Source organism: Mauremys mutica, chromosome 3, assembly GCF_020497125.1.
Source record: "Mauremys mutica isolate MM-2020 ecotype Southern chromosome 3, ASM2049712v1, whole genome shotgun sequence".
Taxonomy (NCBI): Eukaryota; Metazoa; Chordata; order Testudines; family Geoemydidae; genus Mauremys; species Mauremys mutica.
In genome coordinates this window covers 32392950-32409725 of record NC_059074.1, presented here as the reverse complement: position 1 = coordinate 32409725, position 16776 = coordinate 32392950, and the positions used below count along the sequence as shown (strand labels likewise).

Sequence of the window (16776 nt, the reverse complement as noted above, 5' to 3'; positions counted from 1 at the left end):
CAAGAGGCACAAGTAAGATTGAGCGCACTGGGAAACTCAAAAGAAGGTGGCACTTTATTTGTTTTTTTTCATTATTATTATTATTACAATTGTCAGACACATAGAAAAACATAAACTGTTGAGCAATAGTCAACATGGTTTCTGTAAAGGGAAATCTTGTCTTACTAATCTATTAGAGTTCTTTGAAGGGGTCAACAAACATGTGGACAAGGGGGATCCAGTGGACATAGTGTACTTAGATTTCCAGAAAGCCTTTGACAAGGTCCCTCACCAAAGGCTCTTACGTAAATTAAGCTGTCATGGGATAAAAGGGAAGGTCCTTTCATGGACTGAGAACTGGTTAAAAGACAGGGAACAAAGCGTAGGAATTAATGGTAAATTCTCAGAATGGAGAGGGGTAACTAGTGGTGTTCTACAAGGGTCAGTCCTAGGACCAATCCTATTCAATTTATTCATAAATGATCTGGAGAAAGGGGTAAAAAGTGAGGTGGCAAAGTTTGCAGATGATACTAAACTGCTCAAGATAGTTAAGACCAAAGCAGACTGTGAAGAACTTCAAAAAGATCTCACAAAACTAAGTGATTGGGCAACAAAATGGCAAATGAAATTTAATGTGGATAAATGTAAAGTAATGCACACTGGAAAAAATAACCCCAACTATACATACAATATGAAGGGGGCTAATTTAGCTACAAAGAGTCAGGAAAAAGATCTTGGAGTCATCGTGGACAGTTCTCTGAAGATGTCCACGCAGTGTCAGAGGCGGTCAAAAAAGCAAACAAGATGTTAGGAATCATTAAAAAGGGGATAGAGAATAAGACTGAGAATATCTTATTGCCCTTATATAAATCCATGCTACGCCCACATCTCGAATACTGTGTACAGATGTGGTCTCCTCACCTCAAAAAAGATATACTGGCACTAGAAAAGGTTCAGAAAAGGGCAACTAAAATGATTAGGGGTTTGGAGAGGGTCCCATATGAGGAAAGATTAAAGAGGCTAGGACTCTTCAGCTTGGAAAAGAGGAGACTAAGGGCAGGATATGATAGAGGTATATAAAATCATGAGTGATGTGAAGAAAGTGGATAAGGAAAAGTTATTTACTTATTCTCATAATACAAGAACTAGGGGTCATCAAATGAAATTAATAGGCAGCAGGTTTAAAACAAATAAAAGGAAGTTCTTCTTCATGGAACACACAGTCAACTTGTGGAACTCCTTAGCTGAGGAGGTTGTGAAGGCTAGGACTATAACCACGTTTAAAAGGGAACTGGATAAATTCATGGTGGTGAAGTCCATAAATGGCTATTAGCCAGGATGGGTAAGGAATGGTGTCCCTAGCCTCTGTTTGGCAGAGGGTGGAGATGGATGGCAGGAGAGTGATCACTTGATCATTGCCTGTTAGGTTCACTCCCTCTGGGGCACCTGGCATTGTCCACTGTCGGTAGACAGATACTGGGCTAGATGGACCTTTGGTCTGACCCGGTACAGCCGTTCTTATGTTCTTATGTTATGTAAGGGGTCAGAGGTGCAGTTAGCCCTGTAACCAAGACATTAGGCATATGAATGCAAATGTAGAGGCTGATGCATGGGGACTAGGAAGTTGTTCCCTACATATAAAGTGGCAGAGAAGAAGGCATGGAGATGGGAAGGAAATGAAAGGATGACAGAGCTGAAATCATTGGTAGAGAAAAGGAAACAAGGGGAAACATAACAGATAATCAGCTCTGAGGTGTAGGCTGGGGCAAAGTTGTACAGATTCTTCAGATGAGAATGAAGAAGTTAAATTTGATGTAACAGGCAGTGGGAAGAGATTCAAAGAGGCAAGTAGTGCAGTCTCATAGAACGGCGAGGAAAATCCTTTTAACTTGTATTTTGGCTGCATTGGAAGGAAGAGATATTGATATCAAGGAGGCTTGAGAGGAGGAGGTTGCAGTAACCAAGACTGGGGGCCAAGGTGTGGACAAACATTTAAGCCATTTGGAGAGGAAAGGCCAGATTTCTGAAAGGTTGTGATAGAAGAGGCAGGTAAAAATATGGGAAGTTTCCAGCCCTCTTGGGTGTGAAGAAAAGCTTGAGAATGTGACCTAAATGTACCCCATGTGTATGCCTACATGGCAATTAGACATCCAGCTGCCTTGGGCTCGCAGGGCTTGGGCTCTGGCGCTGTTTAATTGCAGTGTAGATGTTTGGGCTCAGGTTGGGGCCTGGGCTCAAGAACCCTGTGAGGTGGGAGAGTCCCAGAGCCTGGGCTGCAGCCCAAGAGCAAGCATCTACACCACAATAAGCAGCTCCTTAGCTCAAGCCCCTTAGCCCGAGTCAGCTGGCATGGGCCAGCTGCGGGTGTGTAACTGCAGTGTAGACATACCCTAAGGGCTCAAAAATCCAAAGGTAAAGAAAAACCGCTCAATGTACTAATTTTGAAAATCTCATGATTTCTGAGCCAATTTCATGATTTTTGTGGGGCCTGACTCATGATTTTTGAACATTTGGGGTTGGCAATACTGTAGTGATATCAGTGTGGCTGAGTCAAACTAGTAGCTAACGTCGGAGCTAGGTGTCCCCTCATGTCTCCCAACCCCACAGTAGAGACAATGGAACTTCTTCCATCAATCCAGGGGGAAGAAGGGGCTTTTCAGCTGCACTGGGTGGCCCCTTGCCAGCACTGCTGCTTCCTCTGGGGTGCTGGGGAAAGTGGGAACCCTCGCTGTCTTTCAGGAACAAGGGGCTGTGAGGAACAATGCTTGCCACCTGTCCCCTTGGAGAAGGGTTAAAAATAAGTAGTGGTACTGTCCCTGGTGCCATCCACTTGGGTTACTCAGTGCAGACAGGGCGGTTCTGAAAATGACCCTCCCTCTCCTTTCTTACATGCTTTGATCAGCTGTGAAAGAGTTAATACCATTACTATTGTATGCACTGTTGCTATAGCTGTGTGGATCCAAGAATATTAGAGACAAGAGAGAGATGAGTTTCTGTTGGTGAGAGACAAGCTTTTGAGCTTACACAGACAGAGCTCTTGTTTAGATCTGGGAAATCTGTTCTATCTTATATTTTGCTGTGACATGCTGTATCTTTCCCAGACCTGAAGAAGAGCTCTATGTAAGCTCAACAGCTTGTCTCTTGCACCAGCAGAAGTTGGTACAATAACAGCTATTACTTCACCCACCGTGTCTCTCTAAAGAATTAACACTGACATTTAAATTATCGTAATTAGGATCTAAACTGATGCCCCATGGGAATGAATGAACAGTGGCAATTTGCACTGAAGCTATTACTTCAGACTACAAATTCAGGGAGACAGGGTCACTTACTTTAGTTTGCAACTATAAATGGCTAAAGATAGACTTTTTTATTTAAATGAAAGCAGAAATTTTGGAGAATAAGATGGTACAAAAAAAAAAAGAGTATCAAAAAGAGTAGTGGATCACCGACCCAGCACAGCCTGGCCCATTTTGACATTTGCTAAGTTGAATGTATGTTCTAGCAGTTCTTTTCTAGGTGGCATTTCTATGCTGTTCTAGATATGGGGCATGCCCTAGATGATATATGCATTTTTCATATTGTTATTTATATTGTAGTAGTGCCCAAAGGCCCCCAACTAAAGCAGGGCTCCATGGTGCATTCTTTCCTTCATGGGATTTCTACTGTTATGAAGTGAGAAGGGAACAGAGAAAATGCATTGTTCAGGATTGCTGGGTTTGGGGATGGCGGTCCCTTCTGTGCTGGATTGGGAAGGGGAGGAAGTCTGCATTCTGTTGTATATATTTGGGAGGTGCATTCTGTCCAGGATTGCAGAGGGGTGGGGTGCATTGTGTTGTGTATATTTGGGGGTGCATTGCTGTATATATTTAGGGGATGTACTCTGGGTGAACTGGGGAGGAAATAGCTCAGTGGTTTGAGCATTGGCCTGCTAAACCCAGGGTTGCGAGTTCAATCCTTGAGGGGGCCATTTGGGAAACTGGGGTAAAAATCTGGGGATTGGTCCTGCTTTGAGCAGGGGGTTGGACTAGATGACCTCCTGAGGTCCCTTCCAACCCTATGATTCTATGATGGTGTTGTGTATATTTGGGGATGCAATGTGTGCTGGATTGGGGAGGGGAATGGTGCATTGTGATGCATATATTGAGAGGCATATTGCTATGTATATTTGGGGCTACACTCTCCTGGATTGGGAAGGAAGGTGTATTGTATTGTGTGTGTACATTTGGGAGGTTGAGGGGCAGGGCCGCCCAGAGGATTCCGGGGGCCCGGGGTTTTCGGCGGCTGGGGGCCCTTCCGTTCCGGGACCCGCCGCCGAAGTGCCCCGAAGACCCGCGGCGGGGGCCCCCCCCGCCGCCGCCGAATTACCGCCGAAGCGGGACCCGCCGCCGAAGCGCAGCCCGGTCTTCGGCGGTAATTCGGTGGAGGGGGGCCCCCGCCGCGGGTCTTCGGGGCACTTCGGCGGCGGGTCCCGGAACGGAAGCCCCCCCCCCCCCCGCCGCCGCCGCCGACTTCCTGCCGAAGACCGAGCTAAACTTCGGCGGCGGCGGGTCCCGCTCCGTCTTCGGCGGTAATTCGCCAGCGGGGGGTCCTTCCGCCCCGGAGCGGAAGGACCCCCCCGCCGGCGAAGACCGGGAGCGGCAGAAGCTCCTGCTCCCGGCCGCACAAGAGTTTGCCGGGCACCCCGGAGCGAGTGAGGGACCCCGCTCCAGGGGCCCCGAAAAACTCTGGTGGGGGCCCCCATGGGGCTCAGGGCCTGGGGCAAATTGCCCCTCTTGCCCCCCTCTGGGCGGCCCTGTTGAGGGGTGCAGTGAGTTATGTATATTCAGGGGTGCCCTGTGTGCTGGATTGGGGAGAGGATGCAGTAGGTTGTGCATGTCTGGTGACTGTACTCTGCGCTGGCTCGGGGAGAAGTAGCCCCTCTCACATTCACTGGCTGGTGCTGGAGCCTGGTTCCCGGGCTGGGACGGGAGGGATCTGCAGCTCGCAAGAGCTCTCAGACACACCCCCGCGCGCAGGCATCCCTGGCTGGCCGCCGCTGAGTGACAAGCAGCCCCGCCCCCCTTTCCCCGTGCCGACCTTTCCCCTAGTTTCCAGCGGGTGGCTCAGACTGAGCCGCCGCCGCGAACATGCCCACGCTGAGCCCTTCCTGCTATCAGGCAGGCTGCACGCCCCGATCACGCCGGCCGAGGCCGCCTATTGGTCCGGCGCGGGCCAGGCCGGGCTGCGATTGGTGGGGAGCTGCCCGCTGCTTCCTCCCCCGTTCGCCTGGTGCACGGAGTATCTGGCGTGTTTCCCCCCGCCCGCGCCGGGGCTGCTGCGCGGCCGGCCCCGCGGGCGGGGGAGGTGGAGGCGGCGCTGGCTGCTGCCTTTGTCACATCGCTGCTGCCTGCAGGAGCCTCGCCATGCCGGGCTCGGAGAGGGGAGCCGCCCCCGCTGTGAGTACCCCCGGCCGGCGCTGCTTTGTGGGGTGGGGGACACTGAGGGGCCGGCTGCCCAGCCGCTCTCCCCCGTGGCTTGCCCGCGCCCAGACGCCAGGGTGATGGGCGCGTCGCGCCCGCCCGAGATGCGGGGCTCCCCCCTCGGGGTGCTGGAGGCAGCAAGTCGGGTACCTGCTGCCAGGGGCGCCAGGCCCGCTTGCGAGAGCTTGGCCCCGGAGCGGGCGGCGTGTGCCCCGGGGTGGGGGCGTCTGTGGCCCGCGCTGCTGGCCCCGGGGGGGACACGGGAGCGAGTGTGCGCGTGGGTTTGCCTGTGAGCCCGGACTCCCCTTCCCAGCGCCCTGGCCGGGCGGGGGTCGCCCCCTGTGGTCGCCCCGCCGCCGGCGTGGGGCAGGGGCTGAGGCTGACCCACGGCGCGGTACATGCACCCGAGGGAGGGACGGGGTCGCCGCAGCTGCCCGGCCCGGGGCGGGCCGGGCCTGGCAGCTCGGTCGCTGTCCCAACCGCGGGTGGTGCCGAGCTGCGCCGTGCACCCCGAGCCCCCTCCCCCGGGCACCCGCCCAGCCCGAGCTCCGCTGCAGCTCGGCGCTCGCTAACCGGAGCCCGCGCGCCATTCGCAGGGCTATTTTGATGCATCACGTTGCCCTGGAGTTATATTGGGAGTGGGCGGCGGCTGCGGGCCCCGCGGGGTGGGGAGAAACCCCGCCATCCCCTCCCCTCCCCTCTGGGGGTGGGGCTTTCCCACCTCCCAGCCCGCTGGGCTCGGCCCCGGGGCTCCGTCCTGCTGGGGAGGCGGCAGCAGCCCCGCTTCGCCTGTTGAGCGAGCGAACGAGACTGGGGAGGGTCGCCCCACCCGAAAATAAACAGTCAGGGCCTGGCCCCGGGGATCTCCGGGCCCGTGGCGCTGCTGCTGCTGCGGCTGCTCCGGCAGACGCCCGCTGTTTGCAGGCGCCGACTTCCTGTGCAGTGACTGCGCGCCGCGCGCGGGGTGATTTCAGGACAAGCTGCCGGGCTCCTCTCGGCGCTGGCTGGGCGTTTCACCCAGACTTTATTTTGCGAACACAGCCCTTCTAAAGGAAATCACCCGCGTGGAGCATAACCCCTTTTTGGTGTTGATGGAGGGCTTGGGAAAGCTATTTCTTGGTCAGAGTGCGGAGACTTGGAAGTTGCTGTCACCAGCTCCTGTGTCTTCATATGTTCGCCCGGTGCCCAGCACAGTGGTCCTGATTAGTGGTTTTTACTGTTCGTATTGTAATCAAAGAATTTATATAAAGTGATTACATGATTTTTCAAGACCTGTGGGAATTTTCCTAACATTTTCAGAGCAGTTAGTCTATTTAAGGACTCTTTAAATTGGATTTTTTTGAACCCTGAGGCTTCCTTTAAATCTGGGATGATTTGTCAGGTGGATGAATACTCTATGGATTTGATAAATACCTGCTTTTCGGATCCATTGTGCTTAATGTATCTGTCACGCACATGTAATAAATATTATGTACACAGTTGTATATCTGCATGGCACAATGGACCTAGTGAAGTCAATGGCAAAGTCTCATTGACCTTCAGTGGGGGCATAATTTCACCCAACACCGTCTAATCTGTTTTAGGTTTTTTTAGCAGGACTTATCACTGCAGTATCTAAGCATTGTCCCTACCAGTTTATAAGCTAAAGAAGGGCCTGATTCTGCTTTCCTCGCACACTCAGAATTCGAATTGATTTTGTTTAGAGTTTTGGGTGTGCAAGAAGTGGAGGAGTAGACCCTTTTGTTATCACTCATTTTATGTGGCGGAAAGTGAATATAAGTGTTAGAGCAACAACATGTGGCTGCTGGGGTCATTACAGCACACACTGAACATTTGCAAAACTTGTGTACGTTTTCACTGAAGGAAAGATGAGGATTTTTAGCCCCTGAAAAGTGCAATAATGCGGTATTTGCTTATGTAAACAAATTGATGTTTGGGCTCCTCTCCCATCCTCAAATGCCCTAATAATAGTATCTACCTCTTACATAGTGCTTTATCATAGAGCATCATGTGCACATCCAGTTGTCATAGTGCCCTCCTATGTATGCATCTGTCTGCCTCAATTTCCTCCACCTGTAATATGGGGCATAAATGACTTGCCAAATTTATACACTGAGGGCACGGCTACACTAGAGCGTTTACAATGGCGCAGGCAAGTATAGCCGCTCTAAGCCAACAGGAAAGAGCTCTGCCCTTGGCTTAACTACTCTAGCCCTCCTGCAAGCTGCAGAAGCCATGTCGGTGGGTGTAACTTACATCGCTAAGGTTGGTGATTCATTCACACCCCTGAGCAACATAAGGTATGCCTACATAAGCTGTAGTGTAGACGTAGCCTGTGTAGGCAGCAGACCTGTGTTTGGAACTTGGGAACCCTTGACTCTCTACCCTTATCTCACTCTTCTAAACGATGCTTAGTAAAACCCTCATGTCAAGCCAGAAAATGGCCCTCACTAAACAAAGCAGGGTGTGGAGTCACTTTGTGCATGCGCGCATAACATGTTTACTCAGAACAACAATAATCCAAGAAAGTTAGTCTGGAAATTTGAGCTACGTGTGTCAATTCCGTTCCAGTGAGTCATTCTTCTGCAAGGCTAGTTGGGGTGGGAGTGGGGAGATAAGATGTACTCTGGTAGGAGGGGGAGGGGAAAGGTTTGCATATTGAATAACTGAATTGGTTTTTTTTTAAATCTTGCAGTGGGCATATGATGAGTTTTAAGTGACCTTCAAAATAAACAAACAATATGTGGGTGGTGGTAACTTTGTTTTCTGACATGTTCTAACAGCTAATGATCCGATTGCCTTTAGGTTGACATTGTGGACATATATGAATCTATACGTGAAAGACAGCGTCATGACAGCGAAAGGTCTACGTGTAGCACCTTAGAGCAGAATGACATAGAAGCAGTCCAGGCACTTGTTTGTATGAGTTCCTGGGGTCAAAGATCACAGAAAGGTGACCTATTAAAGATAAGGCCACTTACGCCCATCTCAGATTCAGGTGACTTCACAATGCATGCAGAAGCTGCCTCTGAATTACCAAAGGATTATCACTTTTTGTCTACACTGGTAAGAAAAAAACTAATTAAAAATGAATATGCATGACCACAGATAAATTTATATTATAACTATTATATCCCTATTATATTGAATAATTTTGTTGTATTTCTGGAGAGAGCAGTATATGCTGATTATTGTCAAAAGTAATGTTTACCTCCTAACTTGTCTGTATATGTAATTACTATTTTCATGTAAAGTATACATTTCTCAGTTTGGATAATTCCGTCATCTCGTCAGTAATAGATGTGATGACACAAACAAAATGTTTTGATCTCCTGTTTAAATCCAAGTAGAAAAACTTTGATCAAGAGTTCATTTTAACTGATGTCCAGGGGAAGCTTATTTGGATAGTTTATTGTAGCTTTCTCATTAGTACTCTGAGTTAGAGGACTGCATGTGACTCTTACTCTTGGGGGAATTTTGCACTAAAAATATAAAAATTCTGCACGCACTATTTTAAAATTCTGCAAAATTCTGCCAGTTTTATTTGTCAAAAATAACATTACATAATCATTCCAGTTTCAATTACTTTGGTAATTTATTTCAAAATTCCCGTCAGCAAGTATGTCTATAACAATACAGACGCACACAAAAAATTACCCCAGCAGTAGAGAGTTACAGAAACCCCTATGACAACCTAGATCCTGTTTCTCTGCCCCCTCTTCCTGCCCAACTGGGGGGCCAGACACCCACCACCCCTCCTACCCAGAGCCCAGCTGCACCCTCCCCCCCAGCCAATACACCCAAATCCCCTAGCGCCCAGAGACCAGCTGCGAGGTCTCCCCTTGTCCAGATACCTGCCCCTCAGCTGAGGGCTTTCCCCAGCCCAGACAGCCACCCCGTACCCATCAGACCCCAGGGATCCAGAGGGAGAAACAGCCTGATGCTCAGTCCCAGGTTTGTGTGGCTTTTCTGCTGCCTCCTTCCCTTAGGGCATGCTGGGAAATACAGCTGCCAGGAACCCTGTAGTTCCCTCCTCCCTTCCCTTGGCAGTGTTTTCTATGTGCGAGGTGGACTCTGCCGCGTCCAGTGGCCCCTAGTGGCGGCCAGCAACACTGCAGCCCATTTCTGTGGGGCGGGGAGGAAATTCTGTGTGCACAACATTAATTTCTGCAAAATTCTGCATTGTGCAATGTCGCAGAATTCTCCCAGGAGTAGACTCTGTATTGATTTACCTGCCAATATAATACAAAAAAGAATCCTTGGAATGCAGGAGAAATGTTTTTAGACACTATGATAAAGCATAAAAGCAAGTTGAAATTAAACTTGCCACTTCATAATGATACTTCCATGGCCTGTGCGTTTGTACATGCAGCTGATTATTTCTCCAAAGTTCTGGTCCACTTCAGATGACAGTTGATTCTCAGGTGCCTGGGAATGGATCACTTGATGATTTTCTGTTTGTTCCCTCTAAAGCACCTGGCATTGGCCACAGTCAAAAGACAGGATACTGGGCTGATGGACCTTTGGTCTGACCCAGTATAGCTGTTCTTGTGTTTCTTATGTAGGTATTGTTGTAGTTGATATTCAAGAAAAGCTAATTTGTTTTAATCTTTCAGAATGTTAAGGAATTCCTTTTACCCAATAGACTTTTAATATGCAAATGAACTAGGAAGAAGGAGGAAGATTGAGAGGGGTGATGACCGGCTGATAAACTTCTTAGGTCACATTCTCATCTCCCAACAGTGGCTAGTCTCTTCTGGAGCAGTGAAGGGAAGAGGCATAAATTCTCAGAAGCAGTGTAGGGAAGAGAGAGAAGTGGCTCAAGAAGAGAGGGGAGAGCATTTCCAAACACATCTATTCCAAGATGAGCTACCAGCTGGCAGAATAATAATTAATAAAAGATTTAGGTCTCTGCAAACCTGCCATTAAGCAGGTATAATGTCACTATGACTATTTTCTAAGAATAGCGCACAGTGAACAGCATTTAAATAGACACAGCCATTATCTGAGGAGTGAAAATGGGCGTTGGAGCCTAAAGAGTTGACACATGCAGTATTGCGGCTGTGTCACTGTTTACTTGATACTAGCAGGCTTTTGAACTTTCCAGAAGAGCCACTCTATAAGAAGATAATGTTTTAGTCATAGCTTCCTAAACTATGGCTCTTTAGACTCTTCATTACACTCTAGATCTTCATCACGTGTTCTTTATTTTTAAAGTAAGGTTGATAATCACTGTGAAAACACCTGACTGTTATGTCTGTATATTTTTGTTTTATTTTTCTAGTGTATGACCCCACCCCACAGCCCTGATTTTGTTGAGCCATCGACTACAATGCTCCTTTCTTCACAAGTCACTTATTCCAAACCAAGGACAGTCATGGCAAATACATCTGTTTGCGTAGTCACCTCTACAAACTGTGCATCTGCCATAGCCAAACCATCTGTCCTAAACATGGAGAGACAGTCCAGTTGGAAGTCAGCAATATCTGAGCCACCTGCCCCTCAGCCTTGCAGGGCCATGGCAACCAGTGTGATACGTCATACGGGCGATAGTTCTGCTTACACCCACATTCCTGCTGTGCAAGTTAAAACAAAGGTAACTTCAGGCAATTGCAGCACTTCCACAGACTGGTGTGAAGCACAAGACCGAAGACATTCCAGAGTTTCAGAGGACATGGATACTGCTGATGGTTTAATTAGTGATACTTCACCAGTACATCAGCCTTATTTGCACAACTCCAGTTGCAACACTACCAATAAAGGGCAACAGCCAATACGGCCTGTTTCACCGTGGACTTGTTTACCAAAGAACTGTGACAACTACCCACAGAAAAAAGCCACCCAGCTGCTGCCTACCCCTGTTTCAAACCCCCAAGTCATCTGCCAAATGATCCCTTTCAACAGGCAAAGAGGTATGATTTCTGCCTTTATAAAACCCCCTACACAGACAGTCGCAACTACTGTCCAACCTATTTTACCCCAAACAGCCCCTGTTTCTCAGCCTGTTCTCATGGGATCTTCTGTGCCTCAGGGGACTGTTATGTTGGTTCTTCCGCAGACTGCTGTTGCACAGACACCACAGTGCCAACAAACTGTAATGACTGTTGGAAACACCAAGTTATTGCCTCTTGCTCCTGCACCAGTTTTTATTGCTTCTGGTCAAAGCTGTGCACCTCAAATGGACTTCTCAAGAAGGAGAAATTACGTTTGCAACTTCCCAGGCTGTAGGAAAACTTACTTCAAAAGTTCCCACCTCAAAGCCCATCTTCGTACTCACACTGGTGCGTATGGAGGGCAGGTCCTTTGTTACAAGAATATTCACTTGTATTGTTGGATGTTGTTCTGCATTTTGATTCTGAGAGGGGTAAGTGGGTGGCATAGAAACCTTCCTATATATTGTGGGAGAGTAGAGGATATTCTTCAAGGACAGATGAAAAAGGGGAAATTTTTTTCTGTAACTTAAACCCCAGATTAACTCCATTGACATCAGTAAAATTTCACATAGTGTAAATTAAAGCAAAACTTGGTCCAAAATATGTGTTTTAAACTTGAGTTGTGCTATATTTAATATGATCTGAAGGAATTACATAAACCAGTTTTCTTGGGGAGGGGGTGTTGTGACACATCATCCTACAGGTAGTTTTTGTGTCTGTCTTTTTATGGTTCATCAGGCTATACATAACAGAATCCACTCTATACACCTGTGAACAGTAGATGTATTTTTCCCCAGTTTTTTAGCATTCTGACTTCACTAAAGGAATGAGCACCAGGTCCTGAGCTGTAATGAATTCCACGGTGGTGGATAATAGAACTAACTATTGGTTAAATAAAACTGATCGGCTTTAGTTTGTGACCGCTATGTGCATAGAATTGTTAAACTGAAATGAAAATTAAACAGAACAAATACCTGTGGACTGTCTTTAACCCGATTTTGAGGAGCAGTGAGGGCAGAAATATATTTTTACCAAGTATATTTTAATAATTCCCCTCTCCCTTCTGAAATTCTGGTCTGCTGCAAGTCATGCATTCTGGGTACTCATTAAAAGGATGTCAAAGTGCTATATTTGTTTATTTTGGAGGGAGGGGGTAGGGGAGATTATTTTAAGATGTATTACTTCCCTGGTTCTCTCCTCAGCCTGGTCTAACTCTATGGACATTTAGCACATAATCTGGTTTTAATTTCCATTTAATCTGACAATTTATTTTATTAAAATTCCTCATTGGAAGAATAACTTTTTGAAAAAGACACTTAAAGGGAGTAGACATTCCTCTAAGCTAGAACCTAGAGCAGTGGTCCCCAAACTTTTTACCTCGCATCCTCCCCTTACCTCTGTCTGCGCCCCTGGAGCTGGGGTTGGGAGCGGAGCCTCGGGTGTGGGGCTGGCAGCCAGGGCCAGGCCCAAGAGTGGAGCTGGGTGGTGCGCTCTCCCTGCGCCCCTCCCCCCCGCTCCCACGTCAGGGCTGACCCTGGTCCTAGCTGTGCTCCCCTGAATGTTCCTTGGTGCCCCCCAGGGGAACACGCCCCACAGATTGGGATCTCTGACCTAGAGGTAGAATGCTGTCCTTACTTGTTGCCCTTTAGGGTGTGTGGGCGAGTGTAAGAGTCGTTATGGCTGGTGTAGTGGGATCCTGAGTTATCCTGGTGAAGTGCAGGATGTCCCAGGGATAAGGGCAGTAAGTACTTTACAGAACATCTTTCCTCTGATTCGAAAAGAAGCTGTATGAATCCGGTCTAACATCATGACTGCAGCATGTGTACAGGGGAGCTGGAGCACAGTGGCCTAACTGTGATTCTTAACTAGCAAACAGAGCCTGCAGAAGGCCAGGGGAACAATAGCTGACCTACCCTTCCCTCTGTTACTCCTGGTTTGAGAGAGAGGTAGATTATCTTGTGCAGTAGGGTAAGGACTTAGCCCTTAATATGTAAGAATTCTTTTTAGTGCTTCCTTGTGGAATGGAGGGCACACTTTCAGATTTATCTGTAACTATATTTTGGATATTAAACGTTTATCGCTGGGTAAAAGTGGGTAGTAGATCACTTGCTATTAGACGAGCTCTAAAATTGCACAATTGTGTAAGTATTACACACATACAGTAATCAGAAACTAGCAAAGGTGAGGTTAGAGCTCTGAGCGCACACTTGCATTCCTTGAGCATCCAAAATGCTCATGAAACCAGTGGAAATATTAGCTTATGAAAGGAATGCAGGATCATCCCTTACATTAGTTCCGTTTCACACCACATGAGTAATAAAATGTCACTTCTTTTTGGTGGAATTGATGAACTGCCCAAATGTAATGATAAACATAGCTCAGTAAATGATCCAAAATCTTAGTAATTATGGTCTTAATTGTTATTAGCAGTTGAGTTGCTGTGTTCTTTTGAAGAAATTAGCATTTTATTATGACATTGAGATCAAATCCAAGACTTTTTATTTCAGATTATAGAACTTTCTAATGACATGGCACAGCCTCTGACCTCTAATAGAGGGGTTCGTTTCTCAAAGTTCACGGTCAAAAGATATTGTAGCTTTATGCAATAATATTCTCCCCTAAACTCTGAATTGTTTGGCGACATTTTTTAAAAATGTTGAATCAGAAAACTAACAAAAGCAATAAATGTACTGTTGTCTAAGACCTTGATGCAGCAGCCACTTAAGCACATGCTTAATCTTATGGGACTTGTGTGCATAAAGTTAAATATGTGCTTAAGTGGCTGCAAGGCTGGAGTCTGAATTATTAGTTCTTAAAGCCATTTTCTTTTTTTATCAGTAAAAATAACTTTGTTTTGCTTTTTTCCATATCCATTCAGGAGAAAAACCTTTCAGCTGTAACTGGGAAGGCTGTGACAAAAAGTTTGCCCGCTCAGATGAACTTTCTCGACACCGAAGAACTCATACTGGAGAGAAGAAGTTTGCTTGTCCTGTGTGTGACCGTCGTTTCATGCGCAGTGATCACTTGACAAAACACGCTCGTCGTCATATGACTACAAAGAAAATACCCAGTTGGCAGACACAGGTTGACAAACTGAACAGAATTGCTACAGCAGAGAAACCTAAAAGTGCTGGTGCATTGAACATGCTCATACCCATACCAACCTCTGCCTAAGTGGGCTAGTTGGACAAAAAATCTGCTCTCAGAACTTTCTAAAAGTCAGGAAGAGCTACAATGGTTAAAACCGAATTGACGATGTTTTCTTAATTTCTGTTCATATTTCCCTCTTTAATAGTGCGGAAAAAGGTATGTAATTATTTTATTCAGTTTAGGCTCTGTTCTGATGATATATGAGAACTCAATTGTGCGTGTGTGTCCTTTTTTTTTTTTTTTTTGGTTCCTCTTTTTCTCAACATTTGGGCATCACTGTCACTTCAGGAAAGCAGAACTCTTTGGAAACAATTTGGGTACTAGAGTATTAAAAGCAAAACTCATTTGAGTAACAGTTGCTGTTCATATTTTGATACAAAGTAAAACAAGTGATTTTAATGTTTTATATACTAGTATTTTCTATACAAAATATATTTTATATTTGTTCAGCTAGGGCTTGGCCTGCCGTCATTGAAACTACTTGCATAAGTAAAAGTGTGCAAAATCTGACCCTTTGTTTGGAAACTGCTTTTCACTAAACCTCAAGAAACTTAATTAAAACATTTTATAAACATATACACACTTGGTTAACTCAGAATGTTTTGGAACTCTACACATTCAGACCCTGATCCAGCAATCAGTTTGCACAGTCAAACCTTCATTCAGATGAGATTGCAGGAGTGGGACTTAAAAGCCTGTTGCCATTTACCGAAAAAAAAAAAATCTTCAGGAATAAAAGTGTGCTTCTTGAAATCCACAACAATTAATTGAATTAGGTTCCTTGAAGGAAAAAATTGCACTGAGCATGTTTCATAAACTTTGCTGTGGGAAGTCCTTGTGACTTCAGGTGGAAGCTTGAAAGACACGCACTCCTGATTAGTTTTTGTTCTGACTGAGCAAAGTTTGGAGATCCAAGACTGTTCAAGTGGATGCACAAGGACAGCTGCTTCTGAAGAATTTTGCCACCATTAAGAGATTTTTACTTGAGTCCTGTTGAAGGTAATCTACTGCAATCTACTGTAAACACAAAACTGGTAGATGGTGACAAATCAGCTGTCGTGTGTAGTAAACTGGATCTCTGATTTGTATTTCTCTGTTTTTAAAATTAGGGATTTTTTTATACAGTGTTTAGGTTAGACTCTTGCACACCTAGTAATGAACTATTCAAGACTTCAGTTTGTGTATCAAAAGCACACACCCAAAGTCTAATTTAAAACACAGCCACTTTGTTAAACTGATGAGCCTCTTCTATACACCACGCTATTTTGCATGCAGAACCACTCTTCTCTATTAAATGAAATATTCTTCCTGTTGAATGGACTTTCTTTTCCATCAAAGTAGGTTATGACTCAGATGAATTGCAAAATTGCCAGCTGCAGGACTGCTCTGTTGTAACTTTCTTTAGTAGCATAGTATGATTAATAAAATTAAATGTGTGTAGCACAACTAGATCACTCAGCTTCTGTGTCAAGAAGAGAACACACACATATATTAACAAGCAAAGATGTTTGCTGTAGTGCTGAGATCAGACTTGGTGTAACATCTGACATTTCATTTAGTACCCAGAATCATTGGCTATAGAACAAGATTAAAAATAGCTTTTTGACTAGCGTGGTACCTTCCTTAATCCAAACATTGCTGTTCTGTAGGTTGATTCCTTGTGCAACATGGCTGCCTCTATTGCAAACATCTTTTAACATTAACATAAGGACTTTTCCTTAAGCTTATTTATTTTTCATTTGAGTCTAAATTTCCTATCGTGAACAGCCTTCTCCTTAAAGTGTGGTTCTAATCAGAAAAGTAACAATATAAAAATGGCATTTTCATACTCCAGGTCATCTGCTTCTTGTGTGTGCTTTCAGTTGCATCTTCCTCTTCACTGACCAAGTATGTTTTTGCTACTCGTTGCTCTTATGAGCCTGTCACAGTCAACACAACTAACGGAGCATGAGCTGGATACTCTTCCTTTTTGCAAAATAATGGTTTACTACGTTTGTCCTATTACACTTTTTGAAATCCACTGAGTGTCCATATGGAACAGTATTTCAATTATTTGGAGTAAAATGATTGGACTTTCCTACTACCAGCAAAGAATACATTGAAACTGTCAGTAATATTGAGCTTTTGAGAAGATATCTAAATTTCCAGATGAATAAAACATCAGTAATTGGAAACGTGCTGCATGTTGCACTGCTTCATTAGTCTAAAAACTTTTTGTTGTGCAGTATGTTGGTCTGATTCTGCGCTCATAT

At 45.8% G+C, this 16776-nt stretch overlaps 1 protein-coding gene across 7 annotated transcripts; it reads left to right on the top strand.

Annotated features, from left to right (window-relative positions):
* Positions 1-5267: 5267 nt before the first annotated feature.
* On the top strand, positions 5268-15034 carry KLF11 (Kruppel like factor 11). Of its 7 annotated transcripts, XR_006578157.1 has the most exons (5): positions 5268-5417; positions 8247-8507; positions 10726-11353; positions 11500-11722; positions 14253-14390. XR_006578157.1 is itself a non-coding variant. In XM_045010260.1 (4 exons), the coding sequence occupies exons 1-4, from the start codon at positions 5385-5387 to the stop codon at positions 14546-14548; spliced, it is 1218 nt and encodes a 405-aa protein (XP_044866195.1). In that variant the 5' UTR covers positions 5268-5384; the 3' UTR covers positions 14549-15034. The 7 variants fall into 7 exon arrangements, 6 of the variants coding, with proteins under 6 accessions (XP_044866195.1, XP_044866196.1, XP_044866191.1 ...); XM_045010260.1 differs by lacking the exon at positions 11500-11722 and having other exon boundaries at positions 14253-15034; XM_045010261.1 differs by lacking the exon at positions 14253-14390 and having other exon boundaries at positions 11500-11723.
* Positions 15035-16776: the final 1742 nt, after the last annotated feature.